This window comes from Tyto alba, unplaced genomic scaffold, assembly GCF_018691265.1.
Source record: "Tyto alba isolate M040663 unplaced genomic scaffold, T.alba_DEE_v4.0 Super-Scaffold_21, whole genome shotgun sequence".
Classification (NCBI taxonomy): domain Eukaryota; kingdom Metazoa; phylum Chordata; class Aves; order Strigiformes; family Tytonidae; genus Tyto; species Tyto alba.
The window spans coordinates 6,804,119-6,823,498 of record NW_024881295.1 but is presented as its reverse complement, the minus strand read 5'-3'; the positions used below and the strand labels follow the sequence as shown (position 1 = coordinate 6,823,498).

Sequence of the window (19,380 nt, the reverse complement as noted above, 5' to 3'; positions counted from 1 at the left end):
GGCAACAGTTAAAATACAACCATAGCATGCAATTGCACAGCTTTGTATTAAGGAGATTCAGCCCAGAGCTCTTTGGTTTGAACACCTCTTCATCAGCAATCTGTAATACAGGAAAATAGCCCTAACAAAAAGGAAATCTCAATATTTAATATGTTTTAATTTTCCAAGATTAAATTCATAAAAGCCCACTGCATCAGCAATGGAAACCATCCCACCCACCCAAGGAACCCTCTTGGAACTGAAGAGCAATCAACCAACACAACTTGTTTCTCAGGTGCCTTCTTAGGAGTAAGATCTTGTACACCTGTTTTTGAATTCAAACCATTCTTCCCCTCTACTTTCAGTTTTATTGAATTTCACTCAGAGAAGTGATTCACAGAAGTTATCCTCAGTGTGGCTTTAGGCACGTCTGTAATGTACAATGAAAGGAGAATAACACAGAACACAGAGAAGGTCTTTCACAGACTGAATTGATTTTTCTAGGTCAAATTGAACACCTCCTTATACAGAAAACACCTAAAAACCAGCAGAACAACTCCCATGAAAAGCTGCTGCCTTGTGAGACAAAGGGCACCATGGTTCTAATACTAGATTTGGTAAGCATTCTCTTGTAGTTTTGGTCTTTTCTTCCTATTTTCTTACCAAACTAAGCTGTTCTGCCCAGTACTCACCTCAGTATTCTAGTTACCAATAACACATCTTATCTGTCCTCAACTGCTTTCTAAAGTACTTCTGGCCATCTCTGAAAACTTCAGTTTCTGGAACACTTTGATTTCTGCTTTCTGAACTTCAAATAGCACCAGACACTTTTGTCATCTTTATCATACTTGTTCTCACTTTGTTTTCTCTCACTGAGAGGAAAACAGAATGACTTTTGTAGAGGTCTAGCATGAATTCATGCATTATTTAAATCCAACTTCTCAAAACATTTTTGCGGAAGTCATGTGAAGAGAACAATTCAGCTGATCCTGCAACTCATGCTTAAGTCTATTCTAAGCATATGAATACCTGTACTTAGCAACACAAATATTAAGGTCAGTGCTTATTTTTACATGACAGACACATAATATCATATATTACAGTGTTGCAATACATGGGATGCTGGCTGCAAAAATGCAATGGGCATATAAATCTTTGTGCAGTATTTTGAAAAAACACTAAAAGTGACAGAGAAAAGTATAACTGAGCACATATGAGTTTGAACACTAGCCACAAAGTTTGGCTGGGGCTTTAGAGCTTCTGCAAATTTTGACCCTTATTTGATTCCTCCAATCCTGAAAAAAAATTCTTACTTGTTACTTCATTTCATGCAGGTAATGAGAATTCTGAAGAAAGCATCTGTTTGCTCACACAAAAGCATCAAGAAATCTCAGTGCTTGGACCCTAGGCACTGTGATTTTCTCCTTTATTTTCCTTGGGATGGTCTCTCTATTACTCAGAAGGGGAAGACCTTACTTTTCTCTCATCCACATTTGTTTCAGTTCTCCATTTCCATTTGCACTCGTTCTCCTGCTGCAGAAGATTGCGGCATATCATCACAGTTGAGAACACAAACACAACCTCCTCTAGAAAAAAAAATTGTAAAATGTATTCTTAAAGTTCACACCTCTTCCTGTCAATCGTCTCTCTCCTATTACTACACATGCTGTAGCAGTCATCATTTTATTAACACTTAACATGGCATCAATGTCAAGGATTTCGTAGTATGAACTACTGTGCACCATCTACAGATATCCACTTTTAAGAAGTGGAATTCAAACTGAACCATAAATAATTTGAGAAATATTTTCTGAGACATCGCAATCCTAGATGTTAGAGACAAATAATTATCACATGCCAATATGAAATACCAAGTTAAGACAGCATCTTACAGGCATCTGCTAGTTTTCTTTAAATATCTAATCAGAGCAAGGGTCAACAATGGACAGGATACAGTTATCTGTTATTGAACTTTTGCACACAGAAATAATAAACTCATTTTAATCCAACAGTCATCAGCTCTTCTGCTGTACTTCAGCTTCTCATAGCATGTGGGAGCTCAGTTCCCCAGAAGCTGCATCCAAATCTCACTCAAACCCATGTGCAATTCCATGGGGGACTGAAGCATCACTTCCACAGATTTAATTTATTCATTAGGGTAACACCAGAGGAATCACCTAGTTATGCCTTTCACATAGAGAAACTAATGCAGAAGTCTTCTGTTTTTCCTGACATAACTGTGGGAATTCAGTGCAGGTGTAGCCATCCTCCCTTAATGGAGACAACCTTGATTCCACTGGATGCAATCACTTTATACCTAGTGGAAGAGGGACAAATGGTTACACATTCGCCACTGCTGCTTCCAGGATGGTCCAACAACAGTCACAAACTTTCCAAGACCTAAATCCAATCTGGGAAGATCACTTGGTAACTTATGAAGCATGATGGTACTGCTGGAGTGCAGAAACTTGTCTGTCACAGGACAAATGTGTATTTTCAATGCTATATATACATGCTATTTTTGTTCTCTGCCAAAGCAATCACTCTGATCAAAGACTGCTAGTCCTATAAATTTATGACATTCAATGTCTCTATTTTCACACTTAATAAATACCACTGTCAAAGCATTATCTGAGATACTACGTGGTAGACCAGGTAAAACCAGCAAAAGGCATTTTGGAAGAACTCCAGCCTTACAAGACTACCTAGACTGTGGTTACTGATGTTTTCATGTATGTACCTCCCCTAGCATCGCATCTTTGCTTCAGGCTGCTAGTTAGCATCATGCTGTCAAGGCATAAGGAAGGAGTAATTATTACAATGGCAGTTTGCAGGGAAGCAGAGCTACTTCCTACACATGCCTACTATCACACATCGGTATTTTCCAAGTTCAGGTTCTTTGTTCTCAGTAGAAACATTGCCAGCAGCTTTTTGGGTGAGCACGTGGCAATTTCACACTGGAAGCTGTATTTCTCACTTACCTTCTAAACCAGAAACCACTCACTTTCAGAAGCTGACAACCAACAGTTTCACCCATCTTGTGGCCAAGATTGAAAAAAAAAAAAAAACCAAAACCATTTGACACTACATCTCTCAACTGGGTGTCCAACTTGACATGCGGACATAAGACAACTAATCAACAGAAGAAGGTACTTCTTAAAAAAACATGCCTGTTGTGGTTTGAGCCCAAAGGAAAACCGAATACCATGCAGCTGCTCAATCACTCCTCCCCCCACAGTGGGGTGTGGAGGAGGAAATATAACAAAAGGCTCGGGGATCAAGACAAGGACAGGGAGGGATGACTCACCAATTATATTCACAGGCAAAAGATAGACTTGACTTGGGAAGAAAGAACATCAATTTAATTTGAACACTACCACTACTACCAATCCGGAATAGGACCGTGAGAAATACAACACCTTAAAACCACCTTTCCCCCACCCCTCCTCTTCTTTCCAGGCTCAGTTTTGCTCCCAATTTCTCTACCTCCTCACACCCAGTGGCGCAGTGGGCAGGGGATGGGGGTTGGGGTCAGTTCACCACCCACTGTTTCTGCTTCTCCTTCCTCCTCAGGGGGAGGACTCCTCACACTCTTCCCCTGCTCCAGCGTGGGGTCTCTCCCATGGGAGACAGTCCTCCACAGACTGCTCCAACATGGGTCCTTCCCACCGGCTGCAGCTCTTCATGCACAGCTCCAGCATGGGTCCCTGCCACAGGCTGCAGTCCCCCCAGCAACAGACTGTTCCAGCACAGGCTTCCCACAGAGTCCCTGCCTTCTTCAGGCACAGACACTTGCTCCAGCATTGGGTCCTCCACAGGCTGCAGATGGGAATCTACTCCACCTGCGACCTCCATGGGCTGCAGGGAGACAGCCTGCCATCTCACCCTGGGCTGCAAGGGAACCTCTGCTCCACTGCACCTCCCCCTTCTCCTGACCTTGGCATTTGCAGAGGTATTTCCCTCACTCCTCCTCCTACTCTCAGGTTCCCCATCTTAAATATGTTATTGCAAAGGTGCAGTAACTAATTGTCTTGGCCTTGGCCAGAGGTGGGTCTGACTTGGAGCTGGGGGAGCTTTGAGAAGCCTCTCCCTCTGTAGCCCCTCTGCTGCCACCAAAACCCCACAACACACAAACCCAACACAACACCCTTTAAAAAAAAAATCCCACTTTGGGTTGCTTTCTAGTCTTCAGGCTAAAGCAAGGTGGCACTTAATGTTATGTCCAGCAAATTTAATGTCTTTGCTAGTGCCTAGATACTTTAGTTAATTAGGCTGCAGACCCTTTAGCATTTCCATTATTATTAACACAGGCTTCTAAGATAACAAATATAGCTGTTTAGCTAAAAATAAAAACGAAGAGTGTCTGCCCACTCACTTGCATCTCAGTGAAATCTCCTCTTACTGCCAAAGCAGGCCCCTCTCTTTAAACAAATCACATTCATACAAGCAATAAAAATGTTTCCTCTAACAGCTTATCACTTCAACCATCAAAGGGGCAAGAAACCAGTCCAAGGCCAGCCTGTAGGCACTGCATGGAGCTTGCAGAACTGCAGATCTGGAGTCACCAATCCCCTTGACAGCACACCAGCCTTTTGTGCTACAGGCATCTTGTACACGTGAGGAAAGTTATAATTCATTGACAGCCCAAAGTAAACCACAATATTTTAATTTAGTCCACAACAGAACAATGGAAAACAAGAAAAATTGGCTTCCTAGGGAAACTGTCGTTACTGGTCAGAAGAGAGAAAGGAGAAAAAAACGGAGGAATTTTAGTAACATCCGTGACATACTAACTTCAGTCAGAAAGAACCCAAAACAACTGCCCTACAGCTAGCAGCACCCTACTCCTTAAGACAGAAAGCAACTACTGCAAAGCTAATAAGTGGAGGTTTAGCCTACCATTAATATGTTAATGCTGAAAACATGCCATCCCTTTCCATTTGTAATCAACATCACTACTCCAACTTCTCCAAAGACCTGCACAGCTATGAAACCCTACAGATCTGGAAGGCTTGCACATGGCTGTACTACAGTGAAGCGGCTCAGGGAATATGATATTGGACTAAATATTTTAGAGACTCCCTAACTTTTACCTCCAACGGGCAACATCACTGCGGCTTGACACTTCAGTTCTGTTTCTTCTGCTCTCCCTCCCTGGGTGTCTCTCCCACTACATTACCTTCAACCATCCACTCTCCAGACTAAAAAATTGTTACGAAATACTGTTTATAAAACCAGAAACAGTCACAACCTTTATCTGTTGAGAAATCACTACCTCTATCTCATCACAGTAAAAGTCTTAAGTAGGAACACGAGTTGAGAAAGAAAGGTCTTATTTAGAAAATTCCTCAGCAAAAGCACAAGGAAATAATGTCTTTTTCTGCTTCTCCCAACCATTGGGCTTAAAAACATCCTCCCCTGTGATTCTGATTACACAGTTTAACTGCCTTTTGATGTTGCCACTAGAGTTTTGCAGTAAAGAATATAAATCTTAATACTCTTCCATTCAGTCAAAGCACTGAAGCACAGATCTTACATTTGAAGAGACACATAAAGGCTTCTGATATAGTCACAGAAACTCCAATTTCCCCTCTGTCCTTTAGTTTTCTGTAAATTTTAGAAAATGCCCTCAACCTCAGGTTTAAAAGACAGTGACAAAAAAGTACAAGGTAAGCACTACGTTTCCAACTGCCGCATTTTTCACAGCATTTCGCTGAAGAAGAAACATTGGTGATTCCTTTTGAAGATGCTTGCCAGGAAAGCAGAAAGAAGAAGGATATGCCTATGCTTTATTTCCCTCTTTTCCCCCATTCAGAACAATACAGGATGAAAAATCTGAACCTGGAGTTTTCTTCATCTCTGGCAGGTACATAGAATAATTCAGGTTGGAAAATACCTCGGAATTCAAATTTTGACCCCAAAACCCCACAGACAAGTCTGGTTTTAGAGCTTTTGTTAATAAAGCAAAATATGTGTTATCTACAGGCATTGTTTTTGTTCAGACAGGGAACAAAGCCATTAAAATAACTTAACACAGCAATATATGAACTATCAGTCTTCTGGTTTCCTTGTTATTCTCATTTGCTCAATCTTTCTGCCACACCAATGAACTCAAGACTGAAGAGGACAGGCCACACTGGATGCACCCATGCTTTCCCTGGTGCACTCCACTGTGGCTATGCTATGCCACACCTCTGGGACGTTGCTTACAGAGGGAGATCTCAGCTCCCACTTAGCCTTTGTCTCCAAGATATTAGAGTCGTCAACCATAGGAGAGTTTTTCCTCTGAGCTAACAGTTTATTATTTCCCAATAGCAGATGGGGAACACAGTTGAAAAGAGTGCCAGCAACCTGCCCAAAATCACAAGAAATCCACAGAAGAGCAGACACTAAATCCAGATCTCTGAAGTTCAGCATTAATGGTTGGTATATCCCCCCTCAGTGCATGCATGCAGGGTTATAGACTTCAACTGTGCTACAGTTTAGAGAGTGACTCATTCCTCCCCTTCCTCCTGTAGTGCCAGAAACATCCAGTAAAAAGAATGTTGAATGATAAAACCTCAGGTTGACTAAGGACTCAAAGTCTCAAGCAAGCATCAGATGGATGACAGTTTTCTATCCCTTGGCAACATTTGAAAACAGTATAATGACACTTAAATATCACTAGCTGAAGGTGGTGCTCCTGCCCATGCTACAGTAAGGAGCAGCCTACCTCTCATGCAGAGGATAGGACAGCCTCCAGATATGGGACACCAGCCTGCTCAAAGTGCAACATCTACCTAGTTATGTACCATCTACAAAAGTCAAATCATAAAGCCTCAGAGCAAAACATTAGAGTGAGCTCTAAGACAGGATTACAAGCAAGTCCAAACTTTTAAGTCTTTTTATATTTGGGATACCTAGAAATATTATTTTAGAATTAAATGCAAACCAGGAAAATTTTAAAAGCCTCAAACAGCATACTTGGATCTTGGACTTTGCCTGCTTTTTTACATTTTCATGTTAGGCTCACAACCACTATTTCCGCATTAGCTTCTAGAAGCAACTAGGCACACTTAAACATGGAAAAAGTACTGAAGGCATCACTCTTCCATAAAAAAAAAAAAAAGTACTTTTATCTTGAAGGAAAAAAAGCTCCTTATGAAACACAATCCAGTATGAATCTGACGAATCAGACCAAAGAACACAGCATAGTACAATCTATGCTTGTAATATCAGAGAGGATTAAATTAGTTTCCTTTTACTCACGTAAAACATGGCCTACTAACAATTCACATGATGCTCTGACTAGAGTTTAGTCACCCTTGTTATGAAAAACATGGGTCATCCATTCAGATCTTCATTATTTAGGCAGAATTAAACTTCTCATTAAAACCAAGGGAAAAAAAAATAGTTAATCATTCCTATGAAGTACATAAAAAGTTGTATCATGATTATTTGGGAAGCCACTAGGCTTACACCAAGCTTCATTTCCAAGCAATGCACTTGCTTTGTTTCTGAAAACATGAGTTCAGGAAATAACTATCTAGAAGTGATGCTTATGAGGCAATAAATTCATCACCTCAAGACTGATTACTTAATCACACTAAACATCGCCATTATTATGGAGCACTGAGTTTTATGGAAATTGAAAATCCACTTCTCCAGGCCCTTTAAGGCAGGTAACTAAACATACTCCTTAGTGAAAATATAGCATTGCTAGACATTCAAAAACTCCTGTATTTTTCTCTGGAAAAGCAGAGGAATAAAATTCTGGTGAAGTCTCTCAGTTCTTAGCAGAATACTGTAAAACAATTTCAAAACAGTTCCCCCACCTTGATGAGGCCTCAGTATCTCCAGGCAATTAAATAAAATTCTTCATAATGCAAAGATAGCTCAAGCTTCACTGTTATTTTAATCCACTTCTCAAGTTCCTGCTGATCACATGGAACCCTGTGGGACAGGACCAAGAACTCCCAACTCTCTTCTTTTTATCCAAGCTTGGTAGCTAGACAAGCAAATAGAGATTGGAGCTAAAACCGTCTATATTACTTCCAGATATAGATAATTGGGAGTAATACATCTTCCACATCCATTTGATCGCAGGAAACACCACCCAAGTGTTCAAAGGCTAAGTGCTGCCAATCTTCCTACAGAAGACCCTACACGCTCCAGCCCCAATGTTGACAAAGCAATACCAATGCCTAATGCAAATTTCCTGAAACTGAGAATCCAGGCATGGAGGCAGCCTCTGGCAATTACAGATACAGAGCCTCTCCCCTCTGTGTGGTAGCTTACAAAAAGCTAGCTCGCTATTGAGCCATTAAGATTTTCATCACCCAACATTAACATCAAACCCAGGGGCAACTCACTGAGCACATCTTGGTTAAAGAGGAGACACAGAAAGTCCAACGATGCAATTTCCCACGAGGGAAACCAGACACAGTAAAACAGATTAGGTGGCCTCAAATGCACTCCTGAACATTGAGCACACCACTGTACTTGGAAACACCTTGGAATGCTTCGAAATTGGTCTGAGTGTGGAAGATTACTGATTGCTGGCCATGTGCTATGCTTTCTGACAGATCCAGTTGTAAGAAAAAATTATGCAAAGAATATTTTGAACACCAGATAAAACCTAAATACCAGCACCCGTAGCTGCTTCCTCATTCTGTAGTGGCAGGAAGAACACGACCCCAAAAAGAAACACTCTTGATGTCACAGCATGCTATCTGCTTGACAAAACAATACATTCGCATCCAAGGAATTTAACTTTGAGACCCTAGTGAAACATGTTTAAGGCACCCCCAGAGAAGGAAGGTAAAGAATATAATTGTTTTTAGGGTTCAACTTCTGCACAGTACTAACACACAGTCAGTACTAGAGACCAAGCAAACCTAAATGACAGTTTTAAAGCATCGTTTCTAAGATGGGATTGCAGAAAACCCTCTAAAACCTTACATGTAGTACTCATGCCTTAAACAGTAAAAACTCAAGGAAAAAAAAATTACTTAGGACTGTTGTTGCATCTGATTAACTTCAGTCAACAAAACCGCTGTTGAAGTGTGCCCAGGTTACCCCAATGCCACTACAAGAGCAGTATGATGCTGAATCTGGGATTTCTGTATCCAGATTGCATTTTATTTCACGAATCAAGAAAAGTAATCAATACATTCTTTGAGATCACACACACAAAAAAAGAGCAACCTTGAATCTCTGACATTCACCCTGTTTAGCCCAAGGGGCTGCAAACAGACCAAAATCAGCTTGTTTCACATTCCTTTTAACACTGAGTAGAAGAAAGTAGCTTCACTATTCACTGGACTCCTGTGACCATGAATTGATTTTGTACAGACTTTCTCCTTACACCTTATCATTCACTTCATAGTAACACTGTCAATGTCAGCAAGCTACAACCCTAATCCTACTTAGCCTGCTTACAAGGATAAGTAGATGCAACAATCATTAGTAACTACTTCATTGCAGGGCTTTGGTTTTTCAAAAATGCAGACAAAACATAAAACAGCGTACTTCAACTGCTGAAAAGTTTGCATCCTCTGGGCTTTTTCTATTGATCAGCATCCTGAACACAGACGATGAGAGGGGAGACTAACATGCTTCATCCTTCAGGAAATTAATTTTTCCATTTCTTTGGAAAGAATCCAATCAGACATACTGTTAAATCCTTGAAGATCCATCCTGAACTGTACTTTAATATCTAAGACAGACCTCCCATCCATCTTAAAGTTCAAAACAGAACCCAGACTTCAAAACAGATTTGTGACTCGTACACTATTAAAGATTTAGAGTATACTGCTAGAACAACAAAGCTGAACAGCTAAGTTATCAACTAGATCTACAGTATTATATGCAAAAGAGATGGGTGTTTTAAAATACTCTGACTATTCCCACGGTCAGCCATTCATAATGCAACCCTGAGGGACTAATTTTCAAAAAACTGGGCATCCAGCAACTTCTGCTAGCATCCAAAAATTAACAGCACTATTCTAGCTACTAAGAAATAGATAGTCCTATCCCAGTCAAAACCAAGACACTTGTCTTCAAAACTTAACTGCTTATTTAGTTGTGCCAACAATGTTCTGAAGGGTATTTTTTTTTGTCATTGGGGTGGGATTTGAGGTTATTTTTTGTTGTTTGTTGGGTTTTGTTTTGGTTTGGTTTTTTTGGGTTTTGTTTTGTTTTTTTTTCTCTTAAATCTTGCCTCCTTATTTCAACATCTCCAGTCTGACTCCTATGAACATGTATACTCTTGAGCAGGACATGAAAATCTCAAAGCTTCATCTCCATTAAAAAGAAAGAATACACTAATAAGCTAACTGCTCAAAAAAAATATGTAAAAGCTGTAATAAAAAAAAAGACCACATTATATTATTGATCTGCGATGACATCTGTCAAGCTCCTGACAGAAGCTAACCATAGCCAAATTACAAATCCCCTGAAACACTGGTGTGTAATGGAAAGCCTGACAGGCCATTAGTGACAGCAGCATGAGCAAGATTCTAATAAACAATGAAAATGGAATTTTAAATGAACCACCATAAAAAAAAAAAAAAAAAAAGGTATTTACTCTGGAGGGTTGCAGCCCTGGAGTTTACCCCACATTGCCATTCTCCACTACTTGATCCTACACATATTCCTAAATATCCCATGCTTGACTGCAGAAGTGACAGCCTTCAGAATCGTTATTTGTGTCTGTCTGTAATCCCACAAAATCCTATCTCAACGCCACAAGGTCTCCCAGTCCCAGTGTGAGATTCTCTCATTTGTCCCCCTCTCAGTCCTCACCACCATAGCACAATCACAGCCTCTCTTCTGCTCTGTGATGCTAGCAGAAAGAAATCTCCTCAACACAAAGCATGCCACCTAGCACAGCCCTGCCAGAAAGGCAATTTCCCAGCAGCCACCTTCAACTGCTTTGGTCTCACTGGTGTATTACAGCAAGAGACATTGCCTTAAAAATTGGTGCTGCACCCTGCGTTTAAAATTACCCGCTCCAGCCCCGATACAACCATCCAAAACTATCCTCCATCGGACTTGCCTGAATCTGATGTCTCTGGAGGGCACAAATACTCCTCACACCAGTACCGCTCGCTGAGGCCCATCCCAGACCAGCACCACAAGGTCCTCTCTCCCACCCTCTCTTCTCCAGCATGGCCAGCCTTGCTCCTTGCCCTGGGGCCTTGCCGGGATGGAAAACAAAGACAGATCCCCTGCAGGACCTGGCAAGCACATCCCTCACCCCACCCGTCCTGCACACAGGACTGCTGAACAAGCAGAAACACGTTCCCATCCCATGACAAAATCCACTGGGTCTCAGGATGGGCTCCAGCTCTGGTTTCGACTACACCACCCTAACCAAGCACTCAACTACGCATCTAATGTCTACATGCACGCTCGATTTCAGAAATTTTTCCTAGACAGTTTTCTATGCTAGCCAAAAAAATAAAGCAGCTTTAAAATCATCTTCCCCTTCTAACTTAAAAAAAAAAAAAAAACATACATATATATATATATGTAAAAAAAAGCAAGCACATTATATCCATTATTGCACCGGAATTTCTTTGCTATTTGCTTATCTTTCTCCAACACAAATTTGACGTTTGATACCCAAGGTGAGCTGGTTAAATCACTTTTACTTCCAAGTACCTACTTTAACTTTGATATAAATAATCTATTCTGATCTTGCTTAACATTTGTACTTTCTAGAACTTTTCCTGGAAAGAAATACAGATTCTTTCTACCTGAAACACTGATTTTTTTTTTTAATTTTTATTTCTTTTTTTACTGAACCAGACACTACTGTTTTTTAAAATTTTACTATAACTTACTTACATTAGGGTGTTTCTTTTTTTTCTCTTCAGTATTTGACTAATAATTTTTTATTGAACATTTCGTCTTCATTTGTTGCAAAACTGTTTATGAATAGGACAAAAAACTTGTAGAAATAATAAGGCACAAGTAATTAAAACTGTATTTTAAACTCAAATCCTTCTAAATGTTTTGAATGAAAAGACAGTAAATTTATAAACATATTTGTACATCAAACTAACTGATTACAGGGCACATTACCTGTAGTTAGTGAATTTGGCTGTGTATGTCCCTCAAGTTTTTGTTAGGACAGATGTGATTTTCATGCCTTCTTGTTATTCATAGATCAAAAGAAAATTAAAACAAAGCTTCCCAGCTTTTGTAGTTTCTCACCTTTGACTGGACAACTCACTGAACTAACTCCAGGAAGCACCGTGAACGAAGAGCATGTTCTGTTTCTGCATGAAAGCTACTCCTGTCAAACCAGTTCTGTACTGCAGCGAACTCTCAGCAGACACTTCCACCTACTCAGTGGCTACACTTTCTTAAAAGTTTCAGAAGCAAATACATCCCCCTGTTGAATATTATAATTTAATTAGAAGTTATTATACTTTGATAGTTAAGGTCTGAATCTTCAAGTAATTAATTATTCTTACTTCTTCATTTTAACCTCTTTTGCTTTCCAAAAATTCCTTCCACTCTTCTTCATTCTCCTAGCCACATTTTCCCACTTGGGTCTTTATGCTTCCATCATATTTTCACAACAAGCACATGAGCACTTACTTCATGCCACCTCACCTTTCCTTCTCCCAGGGAAGCTAGAGACCTATTTATTTCCAGGATTTATTCATCAAGATAATTTTGCACATGAATCATCCCACTGTCTTTACTCACATGACAAGCCCTGAGGTGCACTGATGCACAAACAAGCCCAAGCAATTCTCCGACTTTGAGGATGAATGTTCTTCCTTCTGCTGTCCCTATGCCAAGTACACCCTCCTCTCATCAACAGTCAGTGAGCATGAGAACACCTCCTCTACCACCAGGAAACCAAAGAGAACAACCACTTCATTACTGAGAAGACTATCAGGCCTTCTGCAGGGCCCAGCCTCTCCACCAGCACCTGTGACCACCATTACAGACCTTCAGTGCCCGGTGGCAGCCTTTTCAACTGCTCATTTACTCCTGGTTTCCTGCAGCCCGCAGGGCAGCCGTGGGCTTCTCAGGAGCCCTAAGGCTTCTCCACCTTTTGTCCGGCTACACATCTCCATTACCAATCAGCCACAGTTCAAGACCTGTGAGATCTACCTGTTTATTTTTCCTTACTTACTATAAGTTCCAGTACGCACAAAGTCACACCTCCACCCAAGCACACTGTGCTACGCCAAAGGCAGGGCAACTTGTCATCGGAGGACACAGGGAAATTAAGCATCTGACAACATTACACAGTAGTTTTAGGAACAACCAAAAGTACCCTCCCTCCCCATTCATGGCTTTAGCCAAAAAGGTAACTTCAGAGCCTTACGTGCAGGCTGGTCTAGGAGAGGTACAGCAAGTCTGGCGTTCCCCCAGATGGAGAACTATTTTGCCAGAGAAATGTTCTAACAAACAACATTTCAGAGTGAGCTTTGCACGCAACACTAGTGTAATGCTCTGCACAACTGGATGATGCTAACATCCAGACAAGGCTGCTTCTCGGAGAGGCATCATCCTTCCCCCTAAGCAGCTTGGTAAGGAGTCATGCATGAGTCATTGTTTTGAAACTCAATGTCAGATTTGCTATATTTTCCACATTATACCAACGGAACAATATGGAAAATCTCATGCAAAGGGATTTACATTTTTGCACAATACTTGTCCAAACACTCATGATATTCCCAAAATAAAGCAATTCCTCTCACCAAAACACCAGCAAAACCAGCAATTTCCTCTTTAGGCCAGGAAGTAGGGGCTCACTTAAAGGGAATACACAAAAGGAGAGAGGACACCTGAATTATAAACCAGTGAGTCCCATTTAATTATTGAGGAGTTAACAGCACTTGGGGAAAAAACAGAATTTAACATGGTCAAAGTCTCTGCCAGCTGATTTCAAGCTAACTCAGAAAAACTCACAACAGGTTTAACCTACTGACACAGCTGAAAAGGATCTGGTCATTACAAAAAGAAATACCATTAATATAAAACCAGCTGTGAGCACGCTAGGCCAACAGGTGACAGGCCACAGGTTGGATCATTGGGACTGTTTTGAGCAACAGCACCCCTGCACAAGGAGCAGACAAAGCCTCTGTGTTAGCCACCTGAACCCCTGTGGGATTGTGACTACTTTCCTGAGTACTGAGCTCAAGGAAAAGCCTTTACAACTGCTGTGCTGCTGCTGTCCAGCATACCCTGGAATAGCCCGGGGCTATTCAGACTATGTTGCCTGTCCTGCAACAGCAGTTGCTAGTGCAGTCCAGGCATGCATAAATTTAACACATGAAATTACACCTGATGACCTTCTGTTCATTTACAGTTTCTACTGAGCACCACTGCAAAAGCTTAATGTTCTTCCTAAGAGAAGTACACAAACTGTTTACTTCCCTATTAATAAATCACAGAATAAGGGAAAAGAACACTCACTCACTGGGAGTGATGATGTTATGTACCAGGGAACAGGCAGCGCACAATGAAATTAAGATCCCGGAAAATCCTTCAATATGCAAAAGTGGAGATTTATGACATGGAGAGATTCCTGTCTCCTAGGCCTTAAGGAAGCTTCCTCCCAAACTTTAAGTAATAATATACATAGATTTTAAAAAAAATGGTTAGACATTGTGAAAATTTAAATGTCCCTATGGCAACCTGAGTCTAGAACCTCTAATCCTGAGCGGGGTCCCACTTTGAGACTCTGCAGTGCTTGGGGATTAGCAAGGGGAGTGCCAGTGGGAACTGGTATTCAGCAACTGTGCTCAGAAACAGCCACCACTGAACAGATTCTCCCTGCGTTAAAATCACCAAGCTGTCTCACAGCCACCACAGCTGAAGGTCCATCAGACCCACAGCTGCCCAGGGCAATTCCCCACCTGCAGGACACTGCGCTCGTGGGCTTGGCAAACTGCAGTGTTTTCAGCTAAAAGTTCAGTTCCATTCCTTGGATGTGAAAACTGAACATCTGAAGCACTCCTGTAGTGACGTATATAACCTATTTCCACACAGGTATAGACGTACACAGGCAAATCTCCAAAGCCAGGATCAGCCTCTCAGCACAATGAGCTAAGCAGTTCTCCTGAGGTTTTCCTTTCAAGTCCTCATTTAGCAGGAGAGAGGTGCAATACTGTCCTATTACTTGGGTGATTATCCCAAAGTTACACTGCAGGACCTCTCATGACGAGTTATTGCAGATGTGTGTTCAAACACAAGCAGAGAGGAAGCATTTCTACATTTTTCCCAGCCACCAGTTTTTCCCTTTTCCAATTTCAGTAAAAGAAAGCAATGGTGATATTTCTATTCCCGTGAGTCTTTATTTTCATTCAAACGTGATACAGCCAAACATGAGCTGAGACAGCTTTTCAATGACTGCAATCTCACAGACATTTAGATTTTATGGGTTTTTTTCCTGTTTTGTTTACAGTTTCTTTACCATAACACTTTATTTGGCCCTGTAACGTTTTTACACTACAGTAAAGCCTGGAGATCCAATTCTGTTAGAAAAAAAAGCATAAAGAAGCAAGAAGGACTCATCATTTCTCTTTGTTTCCACAAGCTTTCATTATGTCCAAGGCAAAAACAAAGGATGGAGAGCCCGATCCTCCTGGGGGGGACCCCAGTAAACACTGTCAGACAAACTGATGCATAAAGGTCACACGGAGAACCAGAGAGATTTCCCATGCCAATCCACAACACAAAGCCAGAAAAACTCAAATAAAAACTCATTCTGAGTCTTAAAAGAAGAGACTCAGAAATGGAGACTTTTGGGACCTTATAAATGAGGTCAGGAAGGAGTAGCTGTTAATAAAGGCCACATGGAAGAAACAAGGGAAGTATCACACATTACTTTTCATAATTTAAAGCCCTGACCCTGCAAGTACTCCTGGGCATTCATTGCCTTAGAGCACAGGTCCTGTACAGGATATACAGAAGTTCTGAATAAGGTAGAAACTATTCCTCACATCAAAAACTTCTCTCTACAGTCTGTTGTTATACATAAGAATTAATTATTTCTATCCATTAGCCTAGCCAGAAGAGTTTCCTGATGCAAAGGACTCTGATTAAGGGAGCTGTTGTACCCCACTGTTGCCTAAATTTCAACTTCAAACTTCTATTTTGCAATGCATATGCTTTGCCAAAAGCTAAATAAAGATATGTCATGTAAAATCTGCATCGATCGAGATGTAAGTAAATAAGATAGCCAGAAAGCTAAAGAAAACCTCCACAAATTTAAAAATTAACTGACCAGCAAGAGCCACAACCTTATGTGCTTACTAGACCATAGCAAGCGGCGTGAAGTCATTTACTCAGAGAAGGGAGGTGTCTGACTCAGAAGAGGAAAAAAAAAAATCAACAGAGATCATATGGGGGCCACACAATCGCATGCACTGGCACGAGTAACAAAAAATTTGTTCTGCTTGTATTTCAAAACACGATACATAGTTTATACTTAAAAAAAGAAAAAAAAAAAAATCGGCTCATGTGCATAGAGCCTTCTGACCGTTTTTCTCCAAGGGCATTTCAGACAATGGAACAGACAGCTGCTCCCTCCGCTTCTCGGGGACTTGGGAAGGAAAAAGGGCCCATCCCCGCGACAGCCGCCCAGCCGGCAGCACACAACAGGTCTCCGGGCCACCGCCGCCGCCCGCACCGGGCGAAGCGGGGCGCTGCCCCAGCCCGCAGCCGGGGAGGGACGGGGGGGTCCCCGCCCGGCCCCGGGGCGCCGCGCTCGCCCCTTCGCTCCCGCCCGGCCCGGCGGGGAGGCCCCGGCCGCCGACTCACCGAGGCCGCTGATCTCCTGGCGGAGGCCGGCGCGGCTCCGCTCCTCCGCTATCGCCCGCAGCATCTGCTGCAGGGAGCGGTCCAGGTCGCCGTTGGCCTCCTCGTCCCTCGGCCCGGCGCGGCCGCCGCTCCTGGCAGAGGCCATGCCGCTGCCGCCGCCGGCGATGATCTCATGTCAGGCCGCCCCGCGGAGGCGGCCGCGGCACCCGGCGCTGCCGCCCCCGCCGCCCGCACGGCTCTCCCGGCAGCGGCGGGCGGAGCCGGGGCGGGGGGGGCGCCCGGTAATGCAAACGACGAGAAACCTTCCCGGCCCCGCTTATGCCTCCGGCTTCAGGCGAGGGGCGCAGGCACCTCCCCCGGTTCACCCCTCAGAAAGTTTTCACCGGGCGCCGCCAGCCGCCCCCCGGGACGCCGCGACCGTTTCCAGAGGCGCTACCCGGCCGCGCTCCGCCGCTTCCTGCTACAGCGGCCCCGGGGGCGGACCCGCCGGGGCGTGGCCACGCCCACGCCCCGCCCATTCGGGCGGCTCCGCCCCCTTTCCCGTGGCGGGCGCGTCGTTGTTCCCCGTCAGGGTTTTCCTGAGCAGTAATTGAATATCACCCCAAAATATTTACGCGGGCCTTTTGCGACGCAAGCCTGCGGGAGAGCTGACTCCTCGCTGCACAAACGCACCTTCAGGTGCGCGGGTTAGGAAGGAAAAACTTCCCCTGGAAGCTGTAAACGGAGTAAGGGGAACCAGAATGGTGCCACTGGTGAGTTGGGCTTCAGAGGACATCAGCAAGAGCCCCCTCACCCAGGGTAAACCCCCTGCTCGTTCGCCCATGCTCACACCCGCAATTGTTGCCTTTCACGTGTTATGTTGGTGAAAAATACCTTTTCCTGTAGGAAGAACCAAGCATGTCCAGGCACAAAATGCAGAACAGTATTTCAGGTGGTCTGTGACCCCCACGAGGACAAGCAGACAGATAAGAAAATCTTCCTGAAGGCAGGCTCTGCCTGGAGAGCAGAGCTACGTGTTTGACCATCACCCAGGGCAGCCCACGCAGCTCTGTGTCTCTCTCATCTAAAGATCCTCTGTTTCCAGTCAGGCTTTCTGGACAGCTTCTTCCCCATCCTTCCCGCTCATCATGTCCCACAGATTTGTCCCCAGACTCTTGCCACTGTGGGCAGAGCTCTCCTGCCTGCCCCACTGACATCAAATCTGAGCTGCTGCTTCCTTCTTGCTCACCTGTCCCCTGCCAGCTGTAACTGTACACGTACAGCGCTACAGGAACAAAACCCAACCCAAGGCACCCCCTCAAGTGTCTCCCAAAAGCCAAGACACCTCTCCCTTAGCGTTAGCACATCTTGCTAGGGAGTTGTAATGTAAATCAGGAATGGGTGATCTCGGGGACTAAGCCAGCTTGTGCTGAAGAGGTTGGACCCCAAGCCTTGCCACTGCTGCTGGTTGTCCCCAGCAGATACCAACAATGGCCAAATCTTCCTCAGCTCATAAATTAAGGATTTGCTAAGCCACGGACAGAGGATAATGCACCTGCCTGCCCAATTCTTCTGCAAACAACTTGCTCAACACTTTTTTGTTTATAATTTTACTTTATGCTCTCCTAAGTTCCCAATAAACTTGTAAGGCTTATGCAGCTTTTTCTGCTCTTTGAGGTCCTATTTGAAACTTAGCAGGCCTTGAAGGCGGTGATGGGAAAGACAGAAGGGGACAGAGGGTTTAAGATGTGAGTTGACATCATTTGAGAGCTGGGATTTTTGCTAGGGCTTAATAAGAAATGTTTTCAAATGCTGCATGATCATTCTCCAAAATAGCACACATTTACGCCTTGTTTCCAATTTCAGTTTCATGTCAACTTCTGACACCAATAAACTAACAATCAGACACCTGCTGAATGCTATTTACAACCATATACTGATTTCCCATTACAAGGGTATAGACAAGAGTATTTTCTATGGAAGGCCCCTATGCTGAATTGGACACGAGAGAAATTTTAAATGGATGCGACATTTTCCTAGTAAAATATCTAGTTTTTTATGAAGCAATGGAAAGCATGGACATACATTCACAGGACTTAAGCACCTCTTCCATTGTTAAATCTGATAGTTCTCTTTCTCGGAGAGAATGAAGGTTTGCAGTCACGTGCTGGCCCTGTAAATGCATGCTTTAGTTATTTATCCCACGGGTTTACAAAGGGGAAGAGCAACAGAAGACTGTCCTGTCCTGTTAGCCTCCAAGTTGTTCCTGACATTGCCAAGATATGACACTTGAGACAGGAGGAAGGAATCTCTCTGCTGTCAGAGGAACTCGAGGTCTCATTTACTTCACATCACGCTGTACTAGCTAAGGATCGGGCACTTTTCTACAGTAAATTACTGCTTGATACCAACACCACTATCATGATAGAGTACACAGAAATACTTGACACTTGTTGTGTCACCAGCCAGTAGACAACCCTGCCACAGTTTCTCCAGAGCCTCCAGCAGTTCAGCCCCTGACTGAGCCCCAAACACTCACCCTAAAGTTCCAGAAACCCTGGTTAAAAAAAGCGATTAAGCAAAGCTTCTGCTGCCCTGTCCAGGCCTTGTGTATGATGAAATGGTGTTCCTGCCCTTATCCAGTTC

At 43.1% G+C, this 19,380-nt stretch overlaps 1 protein-coding gene across 2 annotated transcripts in view; it reads right to left on the bottom strand.

Moving 5' to 3' along the window:
• KIAA0930 (KIAA0930 ortholog) overlaps nt 1-17,232 on the bottom strand; it is a 77,876-nt gene extending 60,644 nt beyond the window's left edge. For both annotated transcript variants that reach the window (XM_042795569.1, XM_042795570.1), the window contains exon 1: nt 16,756-17,232. In XM_042795569.1, coding sequence (XP_042651503.1) covers nt 16,756-16,900 — 145 coding nt within the window. In that variant the 5' untranslated portion in view covers nt 16,901-17,232. The remainder of the gene's footprint in view (nt 1-16,755) is intronic.
• Nucleotides 17,233-19,380: the final 2,148 nt, after the last annotated feature.